Source organism: Zootoca vivipara, chromosome 10 (genome assembly GCF_963506605.1).
Source record: "Zootoca vivipara chromosome 10, rZooViv1.1, whole genome shotgun sequence".
NCBI classification, from domain to species: domain Eukaryota; kingdom Metazoa; phylum Chordata; class Lepidosauria; order Squamata; family Lacertidae; genus Zootoca; species Zootoca vivipara.
The window spans coordinates 53,901,725-53,925,008 of NC_083285.1; the positions used below are offsets into that span (position 1 = coordinate 53,901,725).

The window sequence follows — 23,284 nt, forward strand, 5'->3', positions numbered from 1 at the left end:
CTGCTACACTTTGTCACATTCTGTAGCGCTTAGCGACAGACACCAAGTCCCTTCAGGATGAACCAGGCATAAGCATATTTATCTTATCTGTTTGTGTATATGTTGAGCTTTCCATTTTATCATATCTGAAGTGTTGGTGCACATTTTTTCATACTAACTTGTATTTTTATAATGAGCAACAAACACGCTTTAAGTATGCTTTCACATTCCTTCCAATGCTGTAAACTCCTCTAAGCCAGGGCAAGGTATAAAATTTAAATATAATTGTCATGATCATAAATGCCCTAGGGCTGTTGTTTTTCTTTCTTTTTGCTGACTCTGCTGACTGGGTTTTATTATTCTTATTGGTGGGGGTTGCTTTGAGGCCAAATTTGATTGCCTCATTTACCTCATTTACCAGGTGTTTCCAAATGAACCGATTATAAGATGAAATCCTAACGGACCAGCCTCCAGCATATTTCCCACTTTGCCTCCTTCCCACCCACTTTCCACTCCCAAGTAAAGTTCTATAAACTTTATTTAAATACTAGACACATTATATTTTAAAGGAACGAGGGCTTAAGTAGGTCCATATGTGAACTGAATCAGGTTTCTTTGCCAGCCGGTGTTGCTGTGGAAATCCTGACCTGTCTCCATAATGCTAGCAACACACCATTGGTTGATACGGTGCAAGCATTTTTGCCCAGAATTGCATAAAAAATGGGGTCATGGAAATACAACAAAGGACAGACACATGTTTACTGAGTTGGTTTGTGAAAGTGAGACACTTGAATATGGCTGAACAAGCTTAGTGTTCAGGGCAATGCTGATTTCTACAGATTCTACAGATTTCTAGTGCAAATCTGACTTGGAATTAAAGCTTTGCACTAATCACATTCATTTGAGCAAGGGCTTGTAGCTCAGCAACAGAGCAGATGATTTGCATGCAGAAGTTGCAGGTTCAGTCCTTGGCATCTCCAGATAGGATTGGGAAAGACTCTATCTGAAACCCTGGAGAGCTGCTACTAGTCAGTGCAGGCAATACTGTGCTAGATGGGCTACTAGTCTGATTCAGTGTTCCCGTGTTCCTGTTTTGGAAGCAAAGACCAGCTCATGTCATCACATGGTGTGGATTCGAAGCTGAAAAATAAAAATTGATCTCATGACTGATACTGTGGTTGTCTTAATGGTTCACCACATGTCCTCACTAGAAGAAGAAAAAGGCACAAGTGATTTTGGTTTAACTATTTTTCTAAAATATAATACTGCAGAATACAAGGTTATATAGGGTTGCCATACATCCGGAATTTCCCAGACATACCTGGAAAACTGTGGTCAGAATCAGTGGGTGGAAATCGTCCAAATGGCCTGGAAAATCTGGACGTATGGCAAAAAAGAGCTTTTGTGTCCAGATTTTCACTTTTTGAAATATGGCAACCTTAAGGTTATGCATATGAACACCCCCAAAAAGTACATCTAGTTGTAGATTGTTGGCCCACTATTAGTACAGGTACAATTTTGCTTGCACAAAGGGGCTTCCTTTCCGACTGTGCCCCCTAAATCTGTTCCAAGGGTTCCCCCCGCAACCCGCCAGAGCAGTTTTGGAAGGTGCAGGAGCACATGGGGAGAGGTGATCGCATTGTGCAGATGTAATTCCTTGCCCTATTGGGACAACTCTATCAGATGCAGCCCTCAATCATTAATTCAGAAACAGTATTAATACAATATGCATGAGAAATAAAATAGGTCTTTCTCCATTACTTAATGCCTACCATTGATACATAAACAGTACTCAACAACCCATAAGATTGTACATGATCCTGTACTTTTAATTCCCAGAAGAAAACAAACTTGCTTTCTCCACAAAATAATAATTTCCCCATCTTTCTTCTCCCACTCTAGCAAAGTTTGTAAGTTTTATCATGCTTGAACACATCCAGATTTTAAATAATAATTGAAAACTACAGCTTATACAGATTCTTGTAGACATCAGTAAATATTTCTTGCTCTTCCTCCAAAACTTTCAACTATGTTCCCCTGAAATGTCTTTATTTTAGGACACATCTAAAACATGAGTAATATATGCTCTTAATTGCTGGTATCACCAGAACAGGTCAATAATTCCTAGAAATATTCTGCTTAGTCATAAAGGGTATTGGCTCAGTAGAGAGCATCTGTTTTTCTTGCAGGCAGTCCAAGGTTCAATCTCCATTTTCTTCAGGGAGAGCTTTCCCTGCCTAAACCCTGGAGAGTCTCTATCAATTGGTGTACAGTACAGTACAGTACAGTACAGTACAGTACAGTACAGTACAGTATTAGGCTAGATGGAACAATGGTACAATAGCACAAAACAAGGTCTCCTAAAGGAGTTAAATACCACCTATAAGTGTTTTTTAATTACTTTGGCCACACAAATAAATACTATTTGTATTTTTTAAGATGTACACTTTGTACAACTTGATTGGGCATTTCTTGTCCCGATAGAATATTTGTTTGTTTATGCTTTCAAGTTAGTTTGAAATGTTATGATCTGGTAACTATGAATTACATGCTTTGATGAATAGTTGAGTGGGTTGTTGTTCACTAATATTTCCATCTTGTCTTATTTATGAATTTGTGTTAGCTACTGAGATGTCATAGGCTAATTGCTTTATGATTTTCACACTATTTTTGTCACTTTGATGTAAACCACCATGGGCCTATGGAAACATAGGATGTAAATAAAATTGACACCGAAAGTAAACGTTAGGTGAATAGACCATTTCTGTGCTGGGCTCACCCAGAAGTCACTGAATCCCCCCCTGCACCTGTCAGTTACCAGAATTTTGTATTTCCATAGGTGAAAACCTTAGCTCCTAACACCAGGGACCTCATAATTAGATTGAAAACAACATAATTTACAGCCTCTGGACATGTGACAAACTACCCATGATGACTGGCTTAGATTCTATCACCACACTGAAATTACTGTGTGAAGTATCTTCCAAGATAAAATCCAGATTTCCCATTGTTTAACCTTATGAAAAACAACATGTCATGTGCATTGGTAGTTAATCTGCTTCCTATTTGATTCTCTTGACAGTGGTTACCTGTTCCATCCTTTGCTGCAGCCACCTTCTGCCTCTGAAATATCCTCATACTCCTGCCCTCCCCGCTGTTTTTCAATCCTCTCCTCTCCTTGTATTGCAGATCATTCTCTTTTGCTTCTGTGCAGGTTCTCTTTCACCTATCCTTCCATTTATAATTCTTTACCTCCTGATATGCATCATGTCGCAGTGCTCACCTCTTCTAAGAAAACTCTTAATATCTATCTTCCGCCCCCAATTCTTCCTCGATTTTTTTCTTAACAGCAATCTCTATATATGCCAGTTTATAAGAGCTGCAGTTGAAGTTCTCTCGCACTCTTTCAAAACTTTTTAAAAAGAAGTATTTGTGTTATTCCTTCCTCTTCCAGTCTTTTATTCTTTTGTAGGTGCGTGGGGGTATGCCTCTAGGGACATACTTTTGAGAAACTACATGCCCAAATGGGTTCTGTGTAGATAAGCTGAATAATCTCTCTAAACAGCACTGAAACAGCACTCTCTAAACAATACTCTTCAGAGTCAAAATGGGTTTATTTATTTATTGTGTTTCTATCCCTCCTTTCCCTCCAAGGAGTGCAAGGTGCTGTACATGGTTCTCCCCTTCTTCATTTAATTCCCACAATGACCCTGTGAGGTAGGATCGGCTGAGAGGCAGTGACTGGCCCAAGGTCACCCAGTGAGTTTCATAAGCAAGCAGGGATTTGAACCCAGGTCTCTCAGGCCCTAGTCACTCTTCTCTCTTTAGCGATCACTCGTATCCGAGTAAGATTGTCTTCCATAAACACGGTATTAACGATGGGTCCGTAAGTGACTGTGGATCCACACGTCCTTCCACAGTGGGGACATTGGTTTCCGGGTGGGGGTTGATCATGGTGTGGATTTACCAAGCGTGCCTTCCTCTTAGCACTTTTCTCCATTGCGCCCTGTGTTCGAGTGTCTTCAAAGTCCACAACATAAAGGCTGTTCTCCAACTGGAGTGCTAGCAGTCTAGTGTTTCCCAGTTGTCAGTGTTTATACTTCATTTTTTAAGATTTGCCTTGAGACAGTCTTTAAACCTCTTTTGTTGACCACCACCATTACGCTTTCCATTTTTAAGTTTGGAATAGAGTAGTTGCTTTGGAAGACGATCATCAGGCATCCACACAACATGACCAGTCCAATGAAGTTGATGTTGAAGAATCATTGCTTCAGCACTGGTGATCTTTGCTTCTTCCAGTACACTAACATTAGTTCGCCTATCTTCCCAAGTGATGTGTAAAATTTTTCGGAGACACTGTTGATGGAACCTTTTGAGGAGTTGGAGATGGCGTTTATAAGTGGTCCATGTTTCACAAGCATATAGTAAGGTTGGTACTACAGTAGTTTTGTAAACAAGCATTTTGGTTTCCCTGCGAATGTCCCGGTCCTCAAACACTCTGCACTTCAATCAGGAGAAAGCCGCACTCGCAAAGCTCAGGCGATGCTGGATTTCAGCATCAATGTTGGCCCTTGTGGAAAGGTAACTGCCTAGGTAGGAGAAGTGATCAACATTTTCCAACGTTACACCACTGAGTTGGATTTGTGGCACTGCAGAGGGGTTGTTTTGTACTTGTTGGTGCAGCCCTTTGGATTTTTGGATGTTGAGTGATAGGCCAAGCTTTTCGTAAGCTTCTGCAAATATATTCAGGATGGTTTGGAGGTTATCCTCTGAGCGTGCACACACTACACTGTCCTCAGCATACTGAAGCTCTATGACGGAAGTTACGGTAACCTTACTTTTGCTTTCTGCCTGCTCAGATTGAAGAGCTTTCCATCTGATATATTATTTCTACCCCACACTGGCAAGCCACTTAGCGGGCAGCTTTTGGAATCGATGTGTTTCAGGACTTTGGACCAACAATGCTTTTGTTCATGTGAGATAACACACCGTGTTTGCATAAAAATGGTATCTGCCCACACGACATTAACCCAGCTATTATTGCATATCCTATTGGCTATCAGCCATAGATTGTGTTTTGATATAGGTTTAAATTCTCGCGTACATATGTTACACAGGAATATTATGGTTATCTAGACCTTGACTTCATTCATATATCTGTATTTTGTGCTTCGTCAGGGATTACATTCTCCAGATTTGGTTTTCTGGCAGTACATAAGCCCCTTTGGAGTCCGTTTCCGAGCACAATTCAAAGTGTTGGTGCTGACCTTTAAAGCTCTAAATGGCCTCGGTCCAGTATACCCGAAGGAGCGTCTCCACCTCCATCACTCTGCCGGACACTGAGGTCCAGTGCTGAGGGCCTTCTGGCAGTTCCCTCGCTGCGAGAAGCCAAGTTACAGGGAACCAGGCAGAGGGCCTTCTCGGTAGTGGCACCTGCCCTGTGGAACACCCTCCCACCAGATGTCAAAAAGAAAAATAACTACCAGACTTTTAGAGGACATCTGAAGGCAGCCCTGTTTAGGGAAGCTTTTAATCTTTAAGAAATTAGTGTATTTTAATATTTCTGTTGGAAGCCCCCCAGAGTGGCTGGGGAAACCCAGCCAGATGGGCAGGGTATAAATAAATAAATAAATAAATAAATAAATAAATAAATAAATAAATAATAAATAAATAATTATATCATGGTTCTATGGTAAAAGCACATGCTGGACATGTAAAAGGATCAAGATAGCATCTGATAGGAAAGAGCTTTCTGCCCATGGCCCCGGAGGGCTGCTGTCATCAATCTACACCACCTTCCCTAACCTGGTGATGCTTAGAAACTTTGGACTATTATTAGGGGAAGGGTGAAAGCTCAGTGGTAGAGCAGCTGCCTTGCATCGGTCTGTGACATCTCCAGGTTTGGCTAGGAAAGTTCCCAGTCGGAAATCCTGCAAAGCTGCTGCTGTTCAGTGTAGGAAAAACTGGGCTAGATGGACCAATGGTCTGACTCAGTATAAGGCAGTTTCCTATATTTGCCTGTCAGTATGGCTGTGGCATTCCCTAGAAGAGCACAACCCTCAAGTACTCTTGGGCCCCTAAGAGGGGGTTGGACTAGATGACCCTTGGGGTCCCTTCCAACTCTATAATTCTATGATTCTCCAAAAAGTCAACAGAGCCTTGTCCATTTTGACCATAAGCAGAATGAACAGGGAATGAAGCTGAATGTTGGAAGAATCAGGGCAGCCCAAAATTACGGACAGGGCGTAATTTGTGGAATTCACCCCCACAAGAAACAGTGAAAAAGAAAGCCATCTTTGGGTGGCTTTAAAAGAGGATGAGATAAATTTGCGGAGGGCAAGGCTATCCATGGCTATTAACCCTGATGGCTATGTTCTACCTCAGGCATAGGCAAACTCGGCCCTCCAGATGTTTTGGGACTACAACTCCCATCATCCCTAGCTAACACGACCAGTGGTCAGGGATAATGGGAGTTGTAGTCCCAAAACATCTGGAGGGCCGAGTTTGCCTATGCCTACTCTACCTGCACTGTGGGAAGCACTATGCTTCTGAATCCTAGTTGCAGGAGGGGCGAGTGCTGTTGACCTGGGTCCTGCTCGCCTGCTTCCCAAAGGCATCTTGGTTGGCCACTGCGAGAAGAGGATGCTGGACCAGTTAGGCCACTGGCCCAACCTAGCAGAACTCTTTGGATGTTCTTTGAGAGTGTGCTGTCATTCCTTTCATTAGAGGGGAAAGGGGGAACCAAAAGTCAACAAGAAAAGCTGACATTTGGGAATCAGCATCCTGGAACATCCCATTCATTTCCTTGAGAAAACAATTACTTATAAACTAATGCAGATTATTATTATTATTATTATTATTATTATTATTATTATTATTATTATTATTATTATTTTATTGCTTGCATTGCCCTGTTTGAGCTAATTCACCAGCGAAGGAACGCTTGATGGAAAGAAATTGGGGCGGGGAGCGCACCACAGACAGAAACAAACCCTGGGCTTGAGCGGGAGGGGGGTGCATGTGGCTGGCCATACAGGGTGCACGGGAGCAAAAGTGCCAGCTTGGCACGGCAACCGTGGGTGCCATGCAGCGTGCATGGCCCTGGTGGCGAAATTTGTGGGTGTTCGGCCCCTTCATGGGGAATTTTGCGGGTGCTCGGGCACCCAGGACCCCAGGGACCTGCACCTATGCGCGGGAGGGAGAGGACTGTTCCCTCCACCTTCCACCCCACCAGGAGAACCCAGCTTCTGGGCGGGCGGGGGAGGGAAGCCTCCCCGGCTGGAGGGAGCATGCGTGCTGCGGGGGAGGGACGGAGAGAGGGAGGGAGGGATGGCGAGGGGAGGCGGCAGCTGTTTATTTGCAGCTGGGCCGGCGGAGCAGCGGCAGAACGCGAGCGGGCAGCCTCCGAAGCAGCAGCAGCAGCAGCAGCAGCAGCGCCGACGCCGCCTGCTCCGGCTCGCGGCTGCTCTCCTCTGGCGCCATGCCGGCGTGGAGGGAAGGCGAGGAGGCGCTGAGCTGGGGATGCCTCGACGCCGCCGCCGCCGCCGCTGCTGCGCAGGAAGAAGGCAGCTAGCCCGGCAGCGGGATGGGGGCGGCGGCAGCGGGAGGCGGCGGCCGGAGCAGCAGGGAGTCACGAGCGCCTCTGCGCCAGCCGCAGGCGCCTCCGCGCCGGGCTGCCCGGGCCGGGCGCTGGGGAGCCGGGGCGGGCGCGGCGCTGCTGGCGGCTCTCTGCTACCTGAACTCCCTGCGCGGCGAGTTCGTGCACGACGACGTGTGGGCGATCGTCAACAACCCGGACGCGCGGGCGGCGGCCCCCTTGGCGGCCGCCTTCGGGAACGACTTCTGGGGCAAGGGCATGGCCGAGAACACCAGCCACAAGTCCTACCGCCCGCTCTGCGTCCTCACCTTCAAGTAAGTGGGCGCGGAGCGGATGCCCTTCTTCCATAAAACCGCGCAGCGGCGAGGAGCCGGGAGCCGCGAACCTGGCCTCCCGGGTGATGCAAAAGCACTCTGCACATGCCATGGGGAGCGGGCGCGCTTCTCGCCAAACCAGCCCTTTCTACGTCTCCATTGCGCCCCAGACTGTGGGAGGCAGTTGGGGAGAAGTGAAAGCCTCCCACAGTAGAGGAAGCTACTTTTGAAAGTCGGGTGGGGAGTAGTAGTCCTAACTCCGTAGGGGTTGACAGTTTCACGGGAAAGGATATGGCTGCTTAACTCTTACTGTTACATCACAGGGCAGGCAATGCTGAATGGACTCTACCGGGAGCGGGAAAATGAGTCCCTTCCCTGAGGAACTTAGATTTAAAAAACGTTGCCAGTGGGTGAGAATATAGGGAGGAAGGGGAGTTGAAGAACACTGATGAATTATCTCTTCTGTTTTGGGATAGAGCAAAGAACCACAGGGGTGCTGTGTGTGCATGTAGTTTTTCGCTCAGGTAGTAAATGTTCCTGTGTCCATCTTACCACCTCTGGTTGGATGACCCTCGGGGCCCTTTCCATCTCTGTGGTTGTCTTGATTCTGTGATTCACCTCTTTGAATTCTTCTTTCCCCCAGGCTCATTTGAGTACAGTCCTTGCCCCCTGGTGCAGCAGTCATTCCCACGGCTAGTTCTGGCAACTTTCCTAGCTGAATCCTAGGCCATAAACTCTGCTGGAAAGTTGTTTGTGCTCTGCCTTTCCAAGCATTTCCTGTGGTGCTGGCCAGGGTTTGTATCCAGTGCTAGCCCTACACAGAGCAGATTCACTGAAAATATGAATCCTAGTTGGCCCTTTCCAGTAACACAGGTAGGCCTACTCTGAGTAGGATTAGTATTGGAAACATCCCTATGGCTGGTATTCCTTCTGAGCCAGTTATTTGCTCCTCTTAGCCTCCACTGGAGCAGGTTTAGAACGTGGTTCAGCCTTTCCCTGTGGGGATAAGATGCTTTCTTGGTTGCTGGGTGAACTTTAGCTATGCAAAGCTACAAATTCCAGCCTCACTCCTGAGCCAGGAAGGGTTTCCTAACTGGTTGTAAATATATTCTTGGTTGCTGATGCTTTCCCTGCTTTTACCCCCAGGCTTTTTTTTCCTTTGGGGTGGCTCCCCCTCTGGGGTTTAATGCCAGAAGCAAGGGCGTAGCCAGGATCAAAACTAGGGGGGGGCAAGCCATGATCATTCAGGGGCGGGGCCACAAAGTGGGAACGTGGGCGGGGCTACAGGGCCAGCTGGCCTGACGACATTGTGGTGGCGGCAGCGGCGGCAGCGGCCACCTTGTGCTTCTGGGGCTGGCAACGGCGGCGGCTACCCTGCTTGGCTGGAGAGGACGGGAGGGTCGGGCAGGCAAGAGGGGGTGACAGGGTGGGCGAGGGCAAGGCAAGGCACGGCCGCAGTCACGGCGGCTCCGAGGCGTTGCTGCATATCAGCATAATATTTCAACCATGTTGTGGGTTCAAGCCCCACCTTAGGAAAAAATTCCTGCATTGCAGGGGGTTGGACTAGATGACCCTTGTGGTCCCTTCCGACTACAATTCTATGATTCTATTGATATATTGCCATAGCATATGCATCATTCTGCTTTCTTGAATTGTCCTACTCCTAGGCATAGCAGCCAACTCCTAGAGGCCTAGGTGCCTCCCCCCCCCCCAAATACTAGTAAATACCGTATGTGAAAGAGTCATCCCCCCCATGTTGATGGGCTTTCTATGTGGGGCTTATCTGCCCCCCCCCAATATTTTATTAAGAATGGAAGAGGGAGGGAAGGAAGGAAGAAATAGAGAGAGGGATAACTCATATTTGTGGGTGCCTCTGGGTGATGCTGTGAAGCTGGAACTCTGCAGCAAGAGGATGGGAGGGTCGGGCAGGCGAGAGGGGGTGGCAGGGCGGGTGAGGGCGAGGGAAGGCACGGCCGCAGTCACGACAGCTCCGAGGCGTTGCTGCATATCAGCATAATATTTCAACCATGTTGTGGGTTCAAGCCCCACCTTGGGGGAAAAATCCTGCATTGCAGGGGGTTGGACTAGATGACCCTTGTGGTCCCTTCTGACTACAATTCTATGATTCCATTGATATATTACCATAGCATATGCATCATTCTGCTTTCTTGAATTGTCCTACTCCTAGGCATAGCAGCCAAATCCTAGAGGCCTAGGTGCCTCCCCCCCCCAATTACTGGTAAATACCGTATTTGAAAGAGTCACACCCCCCCGATTTTGATGGGCTTTCTATGTGGGGCTTATCTGCCCCCCCCCCCAGTATTTTATTAAGGATGGAAGAGGGAGGGAAGGAAGGAATAATAGAGAGAGGGATACCTCATATTTGTGGGTGCCTCTGGGTGATGCTGTGAAGCTGGAACTCTGCAGCAAGAGGATGGGAGGGTCGGGCAGGGGAGAGGGGGTGGCAGGGCAGGCGAGGGCGAGGCAAGACAGGGCCGCAGTCTCGATGGCTCCGAGATGTTGCTGCATATCAGCGTAATATTTCAACCATGTTGTGGGTTCAAGCCCCACATTGGGGGAAAATTCCTGCATTGCAGGGGGTTGGACTAGATGACCCTTGTGGTCCCTTCCGACTACAATTCCATGATTCTATTGATATATTACCATAGCATATGCATGATTCTGCTTTCTTGAATTGTCCTAGGCATAGCAGCCAACTCCTAGAGGCCTAGGTGCCTCCCCCCCAAAAAAGAAATTACTGGTAAATACTGTATTTTAAAGAGTCCTCCCCCCCATGTTGATGGGCTTTCTATGTGGGGCTTATCTGCCCCCCCCCCCAGTATTTTATTGAGGATGGAAGAGGGAGGAAAGGAAGGAAGAAATAGAGAGAGGGATAACTCACATTTGTGGGTGCCTCTGGGTGACGCTGTGATGCTAGAACTCTGCAGCAAGAGGAAGATACCGGTACATCTGTACAGGAGCCTTGTAAGCAGCTTTCTCTCTGCTTGATTTACAGCAGGCACGTCCAACAGGTAGATTGTGATCTACCAGTAGATCACTGGATGTCTGTGGTAGATCACTGCTAGATCACTGGCACCCCTAAAAAAAGCTCACCCAAATTTTTCCTCCTCCCTAAAAAAAGCTGAACTATGACCTGAAGCCCTAAACAAAAATGGGCCTCCCTCCCTCCTAAAAGAAGCTCAACAAGTTTGACCTAAACCCCCCAAAACAGGGCTTCCCTTCCTTAAAAAAACTCAACAGCTTTGACCTGAACCCCCCAAAAGGGGGTAGATCACTCCCAGTTTTTAACTCTGTGAGTAGATCAGAGTCTCTTGGGAGGTGGCCACCCCTGATTTACAGTATACAGATGCAGGAGGAGGGGCAGACTGGAACACCAATGCTTTTTATAAACATCACTGTGTCTATCAAAGCTACAGCCCCCCCCCCTTCTTATTCACTTCCTTTTAGCCTTGCAGGGCCACCTTAGTCAAATTGAATCCTCTGCACCCTCATTAAATCGCCAATAGAACTGTTAATGCGATCCCTGAATGCCCATTAACAACTCCCACTGAATAACAATAGGGTGAATAGGGTGGACCTTGCCTGAAGGGATATTCTGCTCCATTGTCTTAACTGCTTAAGTACTGGTAGCCACTTTGCTTTATTTATTTGATGTGTTTTTGTTACAGCTGTGTTCCCGCCCCCAGCAAGTGGAGAGCTGCTCTTGCTAAAGCAAAGCCCTTTCCACTTCAGTTTTTGGAGGGGCAAAGTATTGGTTATGGTCTGTAAAATACAATAATTTTTTGCTTCTAGGGGGGGGGCAGCTGCCCCCTCCTGCCCCCCCCTGTCTACACCCATGGCCAGAAGTTTATGCAGCCTCAGTGCTCTCCCCTTTCCATTGATCTATATGGCTGTATGCCTGGGATGAAAAACGTCTCAAGCTAACTGATTTGCCTTTCTTTCGTCTTGGCCTCTGAGTCTCTTTTCTTCAGCTTTAGTACCTCCCTGCGGTTGACGCTTGGTCTGTAAGGAACATAGGAAGCTGCCCTTATACCATGTGAGATCATTAGTCCATCTAGGTCAATATTGTCTACACTGACTGGCAGCACTTCCCAGGTCTACCTGGAGATCCCAGGGATTGAACCTGAGACTTCTGCATGCAAAGCAGGTGTTCTGCCACTGAGCCAGTCAAAAAGTGGGATGTTAACTGGAATCTGACATAAGCTAGATCAGACTGTTTTCCCATATTTATTAATGTTAAAAAAACAACAACAACATTTAGATGCATAAACTACAACAAATGGCCCATACATATTTTAATACATAAGTGAATAATTAATCAGTGCAAGTCGCACATAGGATTATTAGCACTCTTTTAACTTTTGTTTTTGCCTGCTGCCTCCATTCTTAACTGCACTTGCAAATTGTTTCAGTGAGTGGTAAGTTCAGACTCTAGGTCTCCCACTCAGTAGCATTTGAGAGACAGAAAACTGCCTTATACCAGGCTAGGTCTGCATATTGGTCTAGCCCTGTCTTGTCTCCTTTGACTGGCAGTGACTCTCTAGGGCAGGGCAGCCCAACTTTTCATACCAAGTAGGCTGCACAAAAGCTTTGACACGGAACCTGCAGGCTGCACACTGCTTTGTGGCATGTTGGGTGGGGCGGCGGGAGCGAGGCCAAAATTTGACACATGCTCCAGCCCTCCCACCTCCACCCCAAAGCTGCAAAAGCCCTAACTGGGCCTTGGGAAGGAGACGGAGCAACTCTAGGACCCTGTCAGAGCTCTCTGGCCTCCTTCCAAAAGCCCAGTGCCTCACTCACCCAACTTTGGGAAGGCAGTATAAGGACTGAGGGGGTGTCAAATGTTGCTGAGGGCTACCAAAAAAAGGCCTCAAGGGCCACACCTTGGACCACCCTGTTCTAGGGTCAAAGGCAGAGGTTTACCTGCTACTGATGCTGAGGATTCCTTCCACCTGCACTGGGAGCTCTAGTGCCCTTACAGCAGGGAGGGAGGACCCCTCACTCCCAATATGTTGTTGGTTGCCAACTCCCATCAGTCTCATTCAGCTTGGCCAGTGGTATCTTTGCAGCCTGCTGTGGACTTGGCTGAGGTCATGCCCTGTTTCCTGGATCACCCTTTTTTTGTTCGACGCTTTGGGTCTCTGGGCGTCTGGCTATGTAGCCTAGTTTGGGAGGGACAATGGGAAAGAGACACCAGCTCTGTAGGACAACATTGGGTTCGCATGCTGAAGCTCCTAGATTTATGCCTTGCTACCTCCAGCTTGACTTGTTATATGGCAGCTTCCTCTTCCTCTTCGTGGACACAACTGGCACTTGATTTGGATTCCTTCATAGGAACTTGCCTTATACTGAGTTGTACCAGTGTGTCCACTGACTGGCAATGGTTCTCCAGGGCTTCAGACAAGGGACATTCCTAGCCTCACATGGAGATGCTGAGGATTGATGCTGGGACCTTCAGCAGGCAAAGCAGATGCTCTACCCCAGAGCTGCAGCCCTTCCCCTTCCTAGCTGCTGAGTGTGCTGCATGGGCCATGAGGCATATGGGGAGAGGGAGCGGCTTCAGTATCTGGCTTCCCACTCTGGAAGTGTTAACTCCATTGTATGTCATTTTGGGGGGAGATTTGTGCTCTGGAAGGGTGGCTTATTAAATTTTAAAATTTAATAAAGCCTGCCTTGGGTGGGTTATTGAGGTAGGTGTCCCAAGGCTGATTTTTCTTTTCCATTGGAATTCTGTCTTGCTGTTTAGCTTGCTCAGAAATGTGTTCTGGGCTTTCTGCATCTTGCATTCCGCATTGCCCTAGGGAGAGTGACACAGCTGCATCACTTAAGGCTTTTGTTGAATACAGTGGGTGACAGCATCACATGGCATCTTCCAACTGCTCAGTGGTTCAGTGCTGCAGCAATAGCTCTGCTTTGCTGTCTCCTTGATGCTTGTCAGAAGACCTGCTTCACTCCTGGGAGCACAAGATGGGTGCTTGCATGCTATTAGAAAGTCTTGGCAGGGTGCAAGTTAATTGGTAGAACCTACTGGATTATGGATGAAGGAGACGTGAATGGTCTTTCCCCCCTGGTGAAGCAGCACAGCCTTGTGTCTCTATCCCAGAGATGGAGAACCTGTCCTTCTCCAGATGTTGGTGGACTACAAGTCCCATCGTCCCTGATCATTTGCCATGCTGGTTGAGGCTGATGGGAGAGGGCCACAGGCTCCCCATCCCTGATCTACCACCACGTTTAGCCTGTGCTCCTTTTCTCTCTCTCTCATTGGATGTGTGCTCACCTAGTCGGTCTCCCATGTCCCCTTTCCAGATACATAGGAGTTTACCTTTTAGAAGAGAGAATATCAGGGATAGCTGATATCTAGGTATAGCTCAGTTGGTAGAGAATGAGAATTGATTTCAAGGTTGTGGATTCCAGCCCCACGTTGGACAAAAGGTTGCCGGGTTGGACTAGATGACCCTTGGTGCCCCTTTCAACTCTACAGTTCTATGATTGGCAGTCCCATACTTTCTCTTTTTTCAAGTTGCTTGGGCCCAGGTTACTCAAAGGATCATAAACTGGCTTGAGTTTTGAGATTGTCATCAGAAGCCCCTTTTATCTAGTGAGGTTAGATGAGTGGTTAGTAGGGATAGGGCCTTTTTTGTGGTGGCACCCCACTTCTAGGCTGCCTTCCCCAGTGAGACTTACTTGCCCTTCTCTGCACCAGGTGAATGCCTTTTCATTGCAGGGGGTACATCTACCCCACTTTACTAAGATTTCTGCTGGTTTTAAATTGTTTTGGCTGCGCGATTATGCTGCTTGTAGATGGGTTTTGCGGCTGAGATTTATTTCATAGCAGGTCTAAGTGTTTTTGTTGTCGATTGGATTGCCTTTTCCATTTTTAATTCTCTGTAAACACCCTAGAAATCTTAGCTGTGTGGGTGGTATACAAATGTAGTAAATAAATAATGGGTGGCATAGAACTGTGGTAAGTAAATAAACGCAACTTCCTTTTCTATTGCTTGGCTCATCTGCTTGCTTTGTGACTCGGTAATACAGGAGTCTTCAGCAATCTGTGTCTATGGATCAAGTGCTTAGTGCTCTCTCTCGTATTCATTGTATTTGTGATGAGTTGTACTTGGCTGTATGGGGCCCCTACAAAGTTCTCCAGCCAGATGACCTCCAGATGTTGTTGGATTGTAGCTCCCATCATCCTTGACTCTTGGCTGTGCTGTCTGGGACTGAGCCCAAAACACCTGGAAGGCACAAGGTTGGGCAAAGCTTCTCTATGATTGCTCGGTGTATTTTGACTTTGATGTACTGGTGATTATTTGCTGCTATGCTTTGAGTTGGGAAAAGCAGTAGCGCTTGTGCAGTCTGGGGCTACGCCATCATCTGCTCCAGAAATGGGTGTGGTCTTTTATGAAAAACAAGGGTCTAGTTGTGATCTGCCTCTCCAACCTGTCCTGTTGCAGTTTGTTCCTACATGTGATCTGTGAGTGAACCTCGACCCTTCTTGGATCCCCAGTGTTTTCCCATAGGCTATTCTTGTTCTTGGGCTATTTCATATTGAATAAAATAAAAAAATTCCTTCAGTAGCACCTTAAAGACCAACTAAGTTTTAATTTTGGTACAGGTATGAGCTTTCGTGTTCATGCACACTTCATCAGATACACTGAAACAGAAGAAACCAGACCCTTATGTATATTCAGAGGGTGGGGGTGATGGGCTGATAGGAGTGGTAAACCTGTAGATGACTGTTAAGGACTGTTAATGACTGCAATTGGTCTTGCAGGGGGGGGGGAAGCAAGGGCTGAGGTGCTAAGGAAAGCTTGATCATGTATAATGAGATAAGAATCGTTTTGTCATGCTGTTGGCTTGGGTGCAATTATGGAGTTTCTGCGCCAAACATTGGCAACCGGGTGCTCTCCAGATGTTCTGGAGAACAGCTACCATCAGCCTCACCCAGTATGATGAATGGTCAGTAATTATGGGAATTGTAGTCAGGAACATCTTGAGGGCACCAGGTTCTATTCCCCAGCTCTATGCTATTGTTCCCATGGTAGCCAGTTTGGTACTGACTAATACAGGGGTCAGCAGACTTTTTCAGCGGGGAGCCGGTCCACTGTCCCTCAGACCTTGTGGAGGGCAGGACTATATTTTGAAAAAAAATAAATGAACGAATTCCTATGCCCCACAAATAACCCAGAGATGCATTTTAAATAAAAGGACACATTCTACTCATGTAAAAACATGCTGATTCCTGGACCGTCCGCGGGCCGGATTTAGAAGGTGATTGGGCCGCATCCGGCCCCCGTGCCGTAGTTTGGGGACCCCTGGGCTAATACATGTTCTCTGGGAGCACAGTGTTGACAGATTCATTGAGCGGGTCCCTCACCAGATCCCTACCCATATGCATTGCACAAGGTCTTGAGCTGTGCACTTGTACCTGCATGACTGCTAGATGTGGCTGCGCGATCTGCCAGAGGTGTGCTGGTGCAAGACAGTGGGACGCCGTGCACTGCAGGGGCACTTAGATGTAAGCAGCATGTGATCATGGAGTGCCTAACTCTTTTCTGCAAACTGATACCCTCCCTCCAGGTGCTTTGGACTACAACTCCCATCGGCCCTCATGCTGACTGGGGCTGATGGGAGTTGTAGTCAAAAACACCTGGAGAGTCACCAGGTTGGAGAAAACCAGCCCAGCATCTTCCTTGGTTTGGTTGGCATCTTGGATTTGATGGAAGTCAGTAGCAGGGACTTTCCAGTAGTTGACAGCCGTGCCAAGGATACACTGAGGAGCAGAGGGAGATAACTGAGTGAGAGCGAAGAGGGAACTGGGACTTTTTGTTGCTGCTTCCTTGGGTTCTTTCTGTGTTTAGGGAATTGTCAGATTATTTGGGTTGCAGTACACAGTGCAAGGAGAAATATAAACAATCCCCTTGCACTATGTAGCTGGGTTTCTCTCTCTCTTTTAAAAATGCACCAGATTGATTCTCTATTTCTGGCATCCCGCCAGACCTCTTAATCCTGCCAAAAATGTGTTAGGATTATTATTTTTTTAAGTACATGGTGTACTTCTTTCTGTTCCTGTGACCATTTCCCCTTGTACTGTCAGAGTAACACCTTTGTAGTTCTGGTTAGCAGCATGATGCAGCATTTGCACCAAATTCCCTGTCTGCAATCAATAAAATAAACGAAGCACACAAATGCCACAGTAACATTGTAAATGAATTGGGACGAAGTGGGGGGAGCTTGCCTTATCTCTGCAAGGATCATTTGGTTGACCTATCATTTACACATTCATCATCTATTTCAGTGGTTGATGATAGTCTGTTTCAATGAGTCCTTTAAAAAAAGAAGACTGGTTTTTATACATAACAGATACATTATATAATAACTCCCCCATTTCCATAACAGGTATCAAATTTTACATTGACATAAAATATTCTTACTAAATCATACAAATTATACAAATGTCTAGCATATAAAGTCCTGGAGACAGCATAAAAGTTTTTTGTTTGTTTGTTTCTTTTAAATCTATTACAGATAAATAATTCGGGGGGGGGGGGGATAGTTCAAGCTGTGCTGTTCAGGATAGCCGTATCTGCAAAGATGCTTTGGATAATTTATCTTTAAGACCAGTTTTATTTGTGTATTACAAAAATGGCAACAGTATTGTGTGTTTTTGGCCCTTTCTGAACATTTCAGGCCTGGGAGGGATCATGGAAGAAAGAATGGCTTTCTTGAGATGAGTCACAACGTGATGAAAGCTTTTGGGGTGTTTATATGTCTCCCTGTTAATCATTTGTTCACACGCTCTATGCACACTCTATTCAATGCAATTCCCCGTCACTTTCCTAACAGCAAAGACTCAGTTTCTTTTTTAAAGTGGATTTGTTGTGCTAGGGTGGGTAGCAGAGCACTTTAATCCCTTTTAATTGCTGAAACCTAAATGTCTTGGTATGAGCTTGAATCCCTCTGGCAAAGCACTGGCAATTTGGAAGCGCCCACAATCAGCCAGTCTTAATCCATTTTGGGTTGCTTCCTCCTGTATCCTCCCACTTGGAGCCTCTGCTTTTTTGCATTGGCAGGCCGCCTAGAGAAGCATCTTTACCAGGCTGCACATTATCCAACATTTTGCACCTTTTCTCCATAAAAGCAGACTTTGCCAACTGGTTGTGAACAGAATCAACAATCTGGGAACTAGACATGGGAACTAGACCTTAGTTACATCCGTTGAATATCCAAGAGAAGCAGCTGCATATGGTTTTGAGTACTGTAATAAGCTTTGAACTGTGCATTAATATAATTGGGATAATGTGTTATTTGCCCATTAGGCAGCTTAATAGATGGGATTATTTTTTCCTGTTTTTTTAAAACTTGTTTCTACAAGCAAAGTGGCACCTCGCCTTTCCTACCAGTTCTCAGAACTGTTGACAAATGTAGCGTAGATAGAATTTGGTTTTGTAAGATTGCAAAACACGTCTCTCTCGTATTTTTTTTACTTCATCTCCACTCTCTTTTTGAAACTGAGATGTATTAGAACAGGAATGGGAAACCTGCTCCCCTCCCCCTCCCATCATCCCTGAGCACTGGTCATGCAGTGAAATCCCACAACATCTAGGTTCCCCATCTTTGCATTAACAGTTCATTTTAAGGGATCTAGCAAAAAGACCTTCCTACAGTGAAGGTCTTTAATCTTACGTTTGCATCTAGTTAGGAGTTTAACCATATATTTGAAGCCTTGAAAGAGGACATTGAATCATAGAATTGTAGAGTTGGAAGGGACCATGAGGGTCATCTAGTCCAACCCTCCTGCAATGCAGGTATCTTTTTGCACAATGTGGGACTCGAGCTCATGACCCTGAGATGAAGAGCCTCATGCTCTACCGACTGAGCTATCCCAGATGGACATGTGGTTATGGAGGATGGAAAACAGGGGGGTGTATTTCAGCTGCTATAGCAAAGTGCCTGTATCAACCTAGAGACTCTGAGATTTTGCCTCCTAATATTGGATGCTTGAAACAAACATTCTCCCCCCCCCATTCCAAACAAACAAATCCCACACAAAACCTGGATGAGAGATAGACATCCGTACTTCCCAAGAATATTCCCTGTAGCAGAGGGAAATATGCAGATGTTAGTCTTGTGCATATGGGTTTTTGTGTGTGTGTGTGTGTGCGTGGCAATTTGCATTGTAAGGAGTTGCTGGCTGGCTCTGTGGAGGCCCAACACTACATCACAATTGGTGGGGGCTTCTGCATTAGAGTGAATGGGGCATTGGCCCACCAATCATAGCCTACCCACAACCAGGGCACATCTGGCTTCTTCCTTCCAACAACCGGTAGTCCAGAGGGTAGCTCTCCTTTAGTCTCAGGGTTGCCCTTAAAGAACCAAAGGCACGTAAGCAAGCTGTGGTTAATGGACATTTGGAACACCCTCCCTGGGGAAGCTAGACTGGTTTTCTCCTTGACCAGGCATCCCCAAACTTTGGCCCTCCAGATGTTTTGGACTACAATTCCCATAATCCCTGATCACTGGTCCTCTTAGCTAGGGATCATGGGAGTTGTAGGCCAAAACATCTGGAGGGCCGCAGTTTGGGGATGCCTGTCCTTGACCTTCTGCCAACAGGTGAAGACTTTTTTGTTCCAACAGGCTTTTGGTAAATGGCTGCTTTTAATGAAAGGGCTGGTGCCGTGCTGTTTTTATTTGGATGGTTTTAATATTTAGATAAATAGTTTTACCTCTGACGATGTTTAATTGTTTTTTAATGATTGTTTTTTCTTTTTTTATCCATTTTCATGCCTTGAGTCCCATTAGGGAAAAAGATGGGGTATAAATATTTGGGGTGCAATGGCCCTGTCTTCTGGGCACCATGAAGCTGTCCCTTTATCCAGTACAGATTCTTAAGAATAACGATAGGAGTGCCGCACTCCCCCCCCCCAATACCAGATGTTCTAGGGAACTTTATTGTTATTTCAGAGTTTTTAATTAAGGACTGCAGGTGCACAGCCATAAATTAACTGTGTGTGTGTGTTCGCATGTGCGCACGCACACACTGCATATTATATTGTAATGATTCCTACTTTCAGTAGAGAAAAGTAGCACAAATGAAATTCTTGCAGCAAAATGCCACTGCTGGTTTAAGGTAAGTGCTACAATGCTGTGGAGTAAAAAGTCTGTCATTGTCAATGATCCATACACTGGCAATAACCTGCTGAGCAGAATTAGGTGACTTCTGCCTCTTCCTGCATCTTTACTGATGGTGGGGTTGTGTAGCTAACCATGGATGAAATCCTACTATACACTGCTGCGTAGCAGAAAATAACCTTCCCAAGAGGTGCGATCGTAAAATGGTTTTGGAATTGATACACCAACCCAGTGGCTATACTCCTCTTATATTGCAGTAACTTCCAGGGTGGATTCTCATTCTTAGCAGGCATGTGAAATGTTGTCATGCTAGGAGACGGTGGTCTGTAGACTCCCGCCACTTGATCAGAAGACCAGTATTATTACTGTTCTGAGCAGCCGTAGCAGCGTGGGGATAACACTATACTTATATTATTAATTAATTAGTGAATATATCCTTTACAGTGGAACCTTGTGTTACGTACTGTCCTCCTTGCGAACGCTGTGGGTTACGAGCACCTCTAACCCGGAAGTACCGTAGATGCCTCTTGTTGCGAACTTTGCCCCAGGATGCAAGTGGAACTCGCGCACCGGCAGTGTGGCAGCAGTGGGAGGCGCCATTAGTGAAAGCTCGCCTCATGTTATGAGTGGTTTCGAGTTACATACAGAGCTCCTGCAACGAATTAAGTTTGTAACCGGAGGTACCACTGTAATGCCAGAATAAGTTTCTAAGAGGTTTAAAAGTATAAAAATGATTACAAAAAAACATTTGAAATATTATCTGCTATAATTAAAACATGCAGTTTTTAAATTGGATCTGTGACCGTATAATAAAAACCATTGTTGTTGTAAAATATGCAAGACAATAATCTCATTAAAACAACACAGTGATTAAAGTGGGGGACTCAGGTTGAGAGAGCAAGTGAACATCCCTGGAATGCCACTAACAGATGGAGCCTCTTGTATGTCGCTGGCGGAAAGGCCCACCTCTATAACACCAAGTCTATGCTTGGATACCATTGGACACCATCTTGAATCAAGATATAGCAGACTGAACCTCTCAAAACAGCACTGATATTAACCACTGGTTTCAAAATCGCACTGCTTTTCTGGTTTCTTAGAATTCCTGATACATTCTGTGTACAAGGCTGTTAGTAATCACATTATTGGAATTGCCTTACCTCAGCCTACCTCGTAGATATATTTTAATTGATAGACCAATGCCTTTTTGGAGCAGGGCAGACATTACTCATCCTCTCTGTTAATCATGGTTAACGGTAGGAAGCCAGCCCCTGAACACCTCGCCCTGCATTGCAAAACCCCCTTTCCTGATGAAAGTCCCATCACTGCTCCTGAGAGCAGGTACCATCCTTAGGTCTTTCCAGAGCTGCCTGGAGATTTTTATTTTTTATTTTTCCAGCACTTTAAACCTCTGCTAGCCCTCTTAGCTTTCATTCTGCCATGATTCCCCCCTCCCCCTTTTGTTTAATTGCCCTCCAGTTTTAATCACACACAAAACTCCAGTTTTAATCACACACAAAATTCTGTTTGAAGCCTGTGTTTAATTGTTACACCAACTGTCTTGCTGCCCTGGCAGCAGCAGTACTGTACTGAAGGGCAGCTACTGTAGAAATGGTAACCAATGAATAAGGATTTGGGGAAATCAGATGGTGGTTCTTAAAAATCTGCAAAGCAGCCAGTAAGGGGAAATAACAGCTTCTTGACTTTTGTCTTAACTTTTCTGGCAACTGGATGGAGAGAGTGAATTGCCAGCCCTTAAGCCCTAGGCTCTTGTGCCTGCTCTCAGCCTCCCCCCACCCTGTCCTGTCCCCACCCAGCAGTGACCACCATCTCCTGACTAAATTTGCAAAGCCTTGCCTGCTGCGATTTGGTTTCTCCAGTGACCTGGTACATTGATGAGCTCTTTCCGTTCACTTCCATCTATGCAGAAACCAAAGGGGATGCGAAACCAGCATAACATGTGCAACCTGCAGCCAGGCTTGCAAATACCTCCTGCTCTGTCCCAGAGGCATGGTGTATGTGTGACCACCAGGCAGTAAAATATTTATACGGTGGTCACTTCTGTGGACTTCATTTGAAGCCGTCTTTAATATGTGTGTCAATTAATATTCTGTCTTCCCCGAAACTCCTGTTTCCTGCTCGGTGTCTTATTGCTGTTCTGGTTTTGCTTTCTTTCTTTTTTAAAACAGGCTGAACGTATTGTTGGCTGGGATGAACCCCTTCTACTTCCACGCCGTGAATGTAGTCCTGCACTGCCTGGTGACCCTTGTGCTGATGTACACTTGTGACAAAGCCGTCTTCAAGGACAGCCGCCTGGCTTTCGTCACGGCCCTCTTCTTCGCTGTCCACCCCATTCACACTGAGGCCGTACGTATATATGAGAAGCAGCTAAAGGGGCAAGGGGCTTGTAATCCAGCTTCGTGGAAGCACAGACCTCCCCAGTAATTGGAAATCCACCCTTTTTCCATGATAAGGGCTGTGCTGACTCAGTAGAAAGCAGCTTAGTAATGATAACAGTGGCACCCTTGCGTCAAAAGATGAGCGAGAATTGCAGCACCGTATTTAGAGAAAAGGACTGGTGTGGCAGGGGAGGGGAAGAATTAATTTTCTCTCTCCATGATGATTCCTAGTCCTGAGCAGGTTTGCTTAGTTGTAAGTACACATGCCTTTGTGCTAGAAGTATGATCCTGATTAAGTGCCTAATGCAGTGTTGCTAGGAATGAATACCAAGGGTTTTTTGCTGAAGAATAATGAGACGCTTAGCAGTTGCACAATACACACATTTTTTTAAAAAAAAAATCCTTCTGAGATGTCTGTCCTGCTGAGACATTGTTTGGCTTCCTTTTCTTCCTCTAGCATTCTCTCTCTTAACACAAAGAAGTAACCCGGCATTCAACAAGCTCTCCAAGTTTTATTACGTCTTGAGAGAATAATGAATGTTGCAACATGCCCACAGATTGCATCGTGCGTATGATTACAAATTGGAAGAGCTGAAAACATTGATCAGTTAATCATTGTGATTCATTTATAAGTGACTAGAGCACTGATTTCTAAAAGGAGCTGGCACCAGCATGTCACAGCTAATATTAAGCCCTGCTCCTCTAATATATCTTATATACTGATTTTTTTTAAAGATTTCATTCCTTTCCTGGGAGTAAGTATCAATGAACTCAATGGAACTTATTTCTACACAGACTAGTATACTAGGGTATTGTTGCCAGAGTGTTCAGGGCACTTACCGGTA

General features: G+C 45.9%; 1 protein-coding gene across 2 annotated transcripts in view; it reads left to right on the plus strand.

The window, feature by feature from the left end:
- Positions 1–7,383: 7,383 nt before the first annotated feature.
- The window catches only part of TMTC1 (transmembrane O-mannosyltransferase targeting cadherins 1), a 159,376-nt gene continuing 143,475 nt past the window's right edge, over positions 7,384–23,284 (plus strand). For both annotated transcript variants that reach the window (XM_060279968.1, XM_035126789.2), the window contains exons 1-2: positions 7,384–7,890; positions 22,230–22,407. In XM_060279968.1, the coding sequence (XP_060135951.1) occupies positions 7,565–7,890; positions 22,230–22,407 (504 nt within the window). In that variant the 5' untranslated portion in view covers positions 7,384–7,564. The remainder of the gene's footprint in view (positions 7,891–22,229; positions 22,408–23,284) is intronic.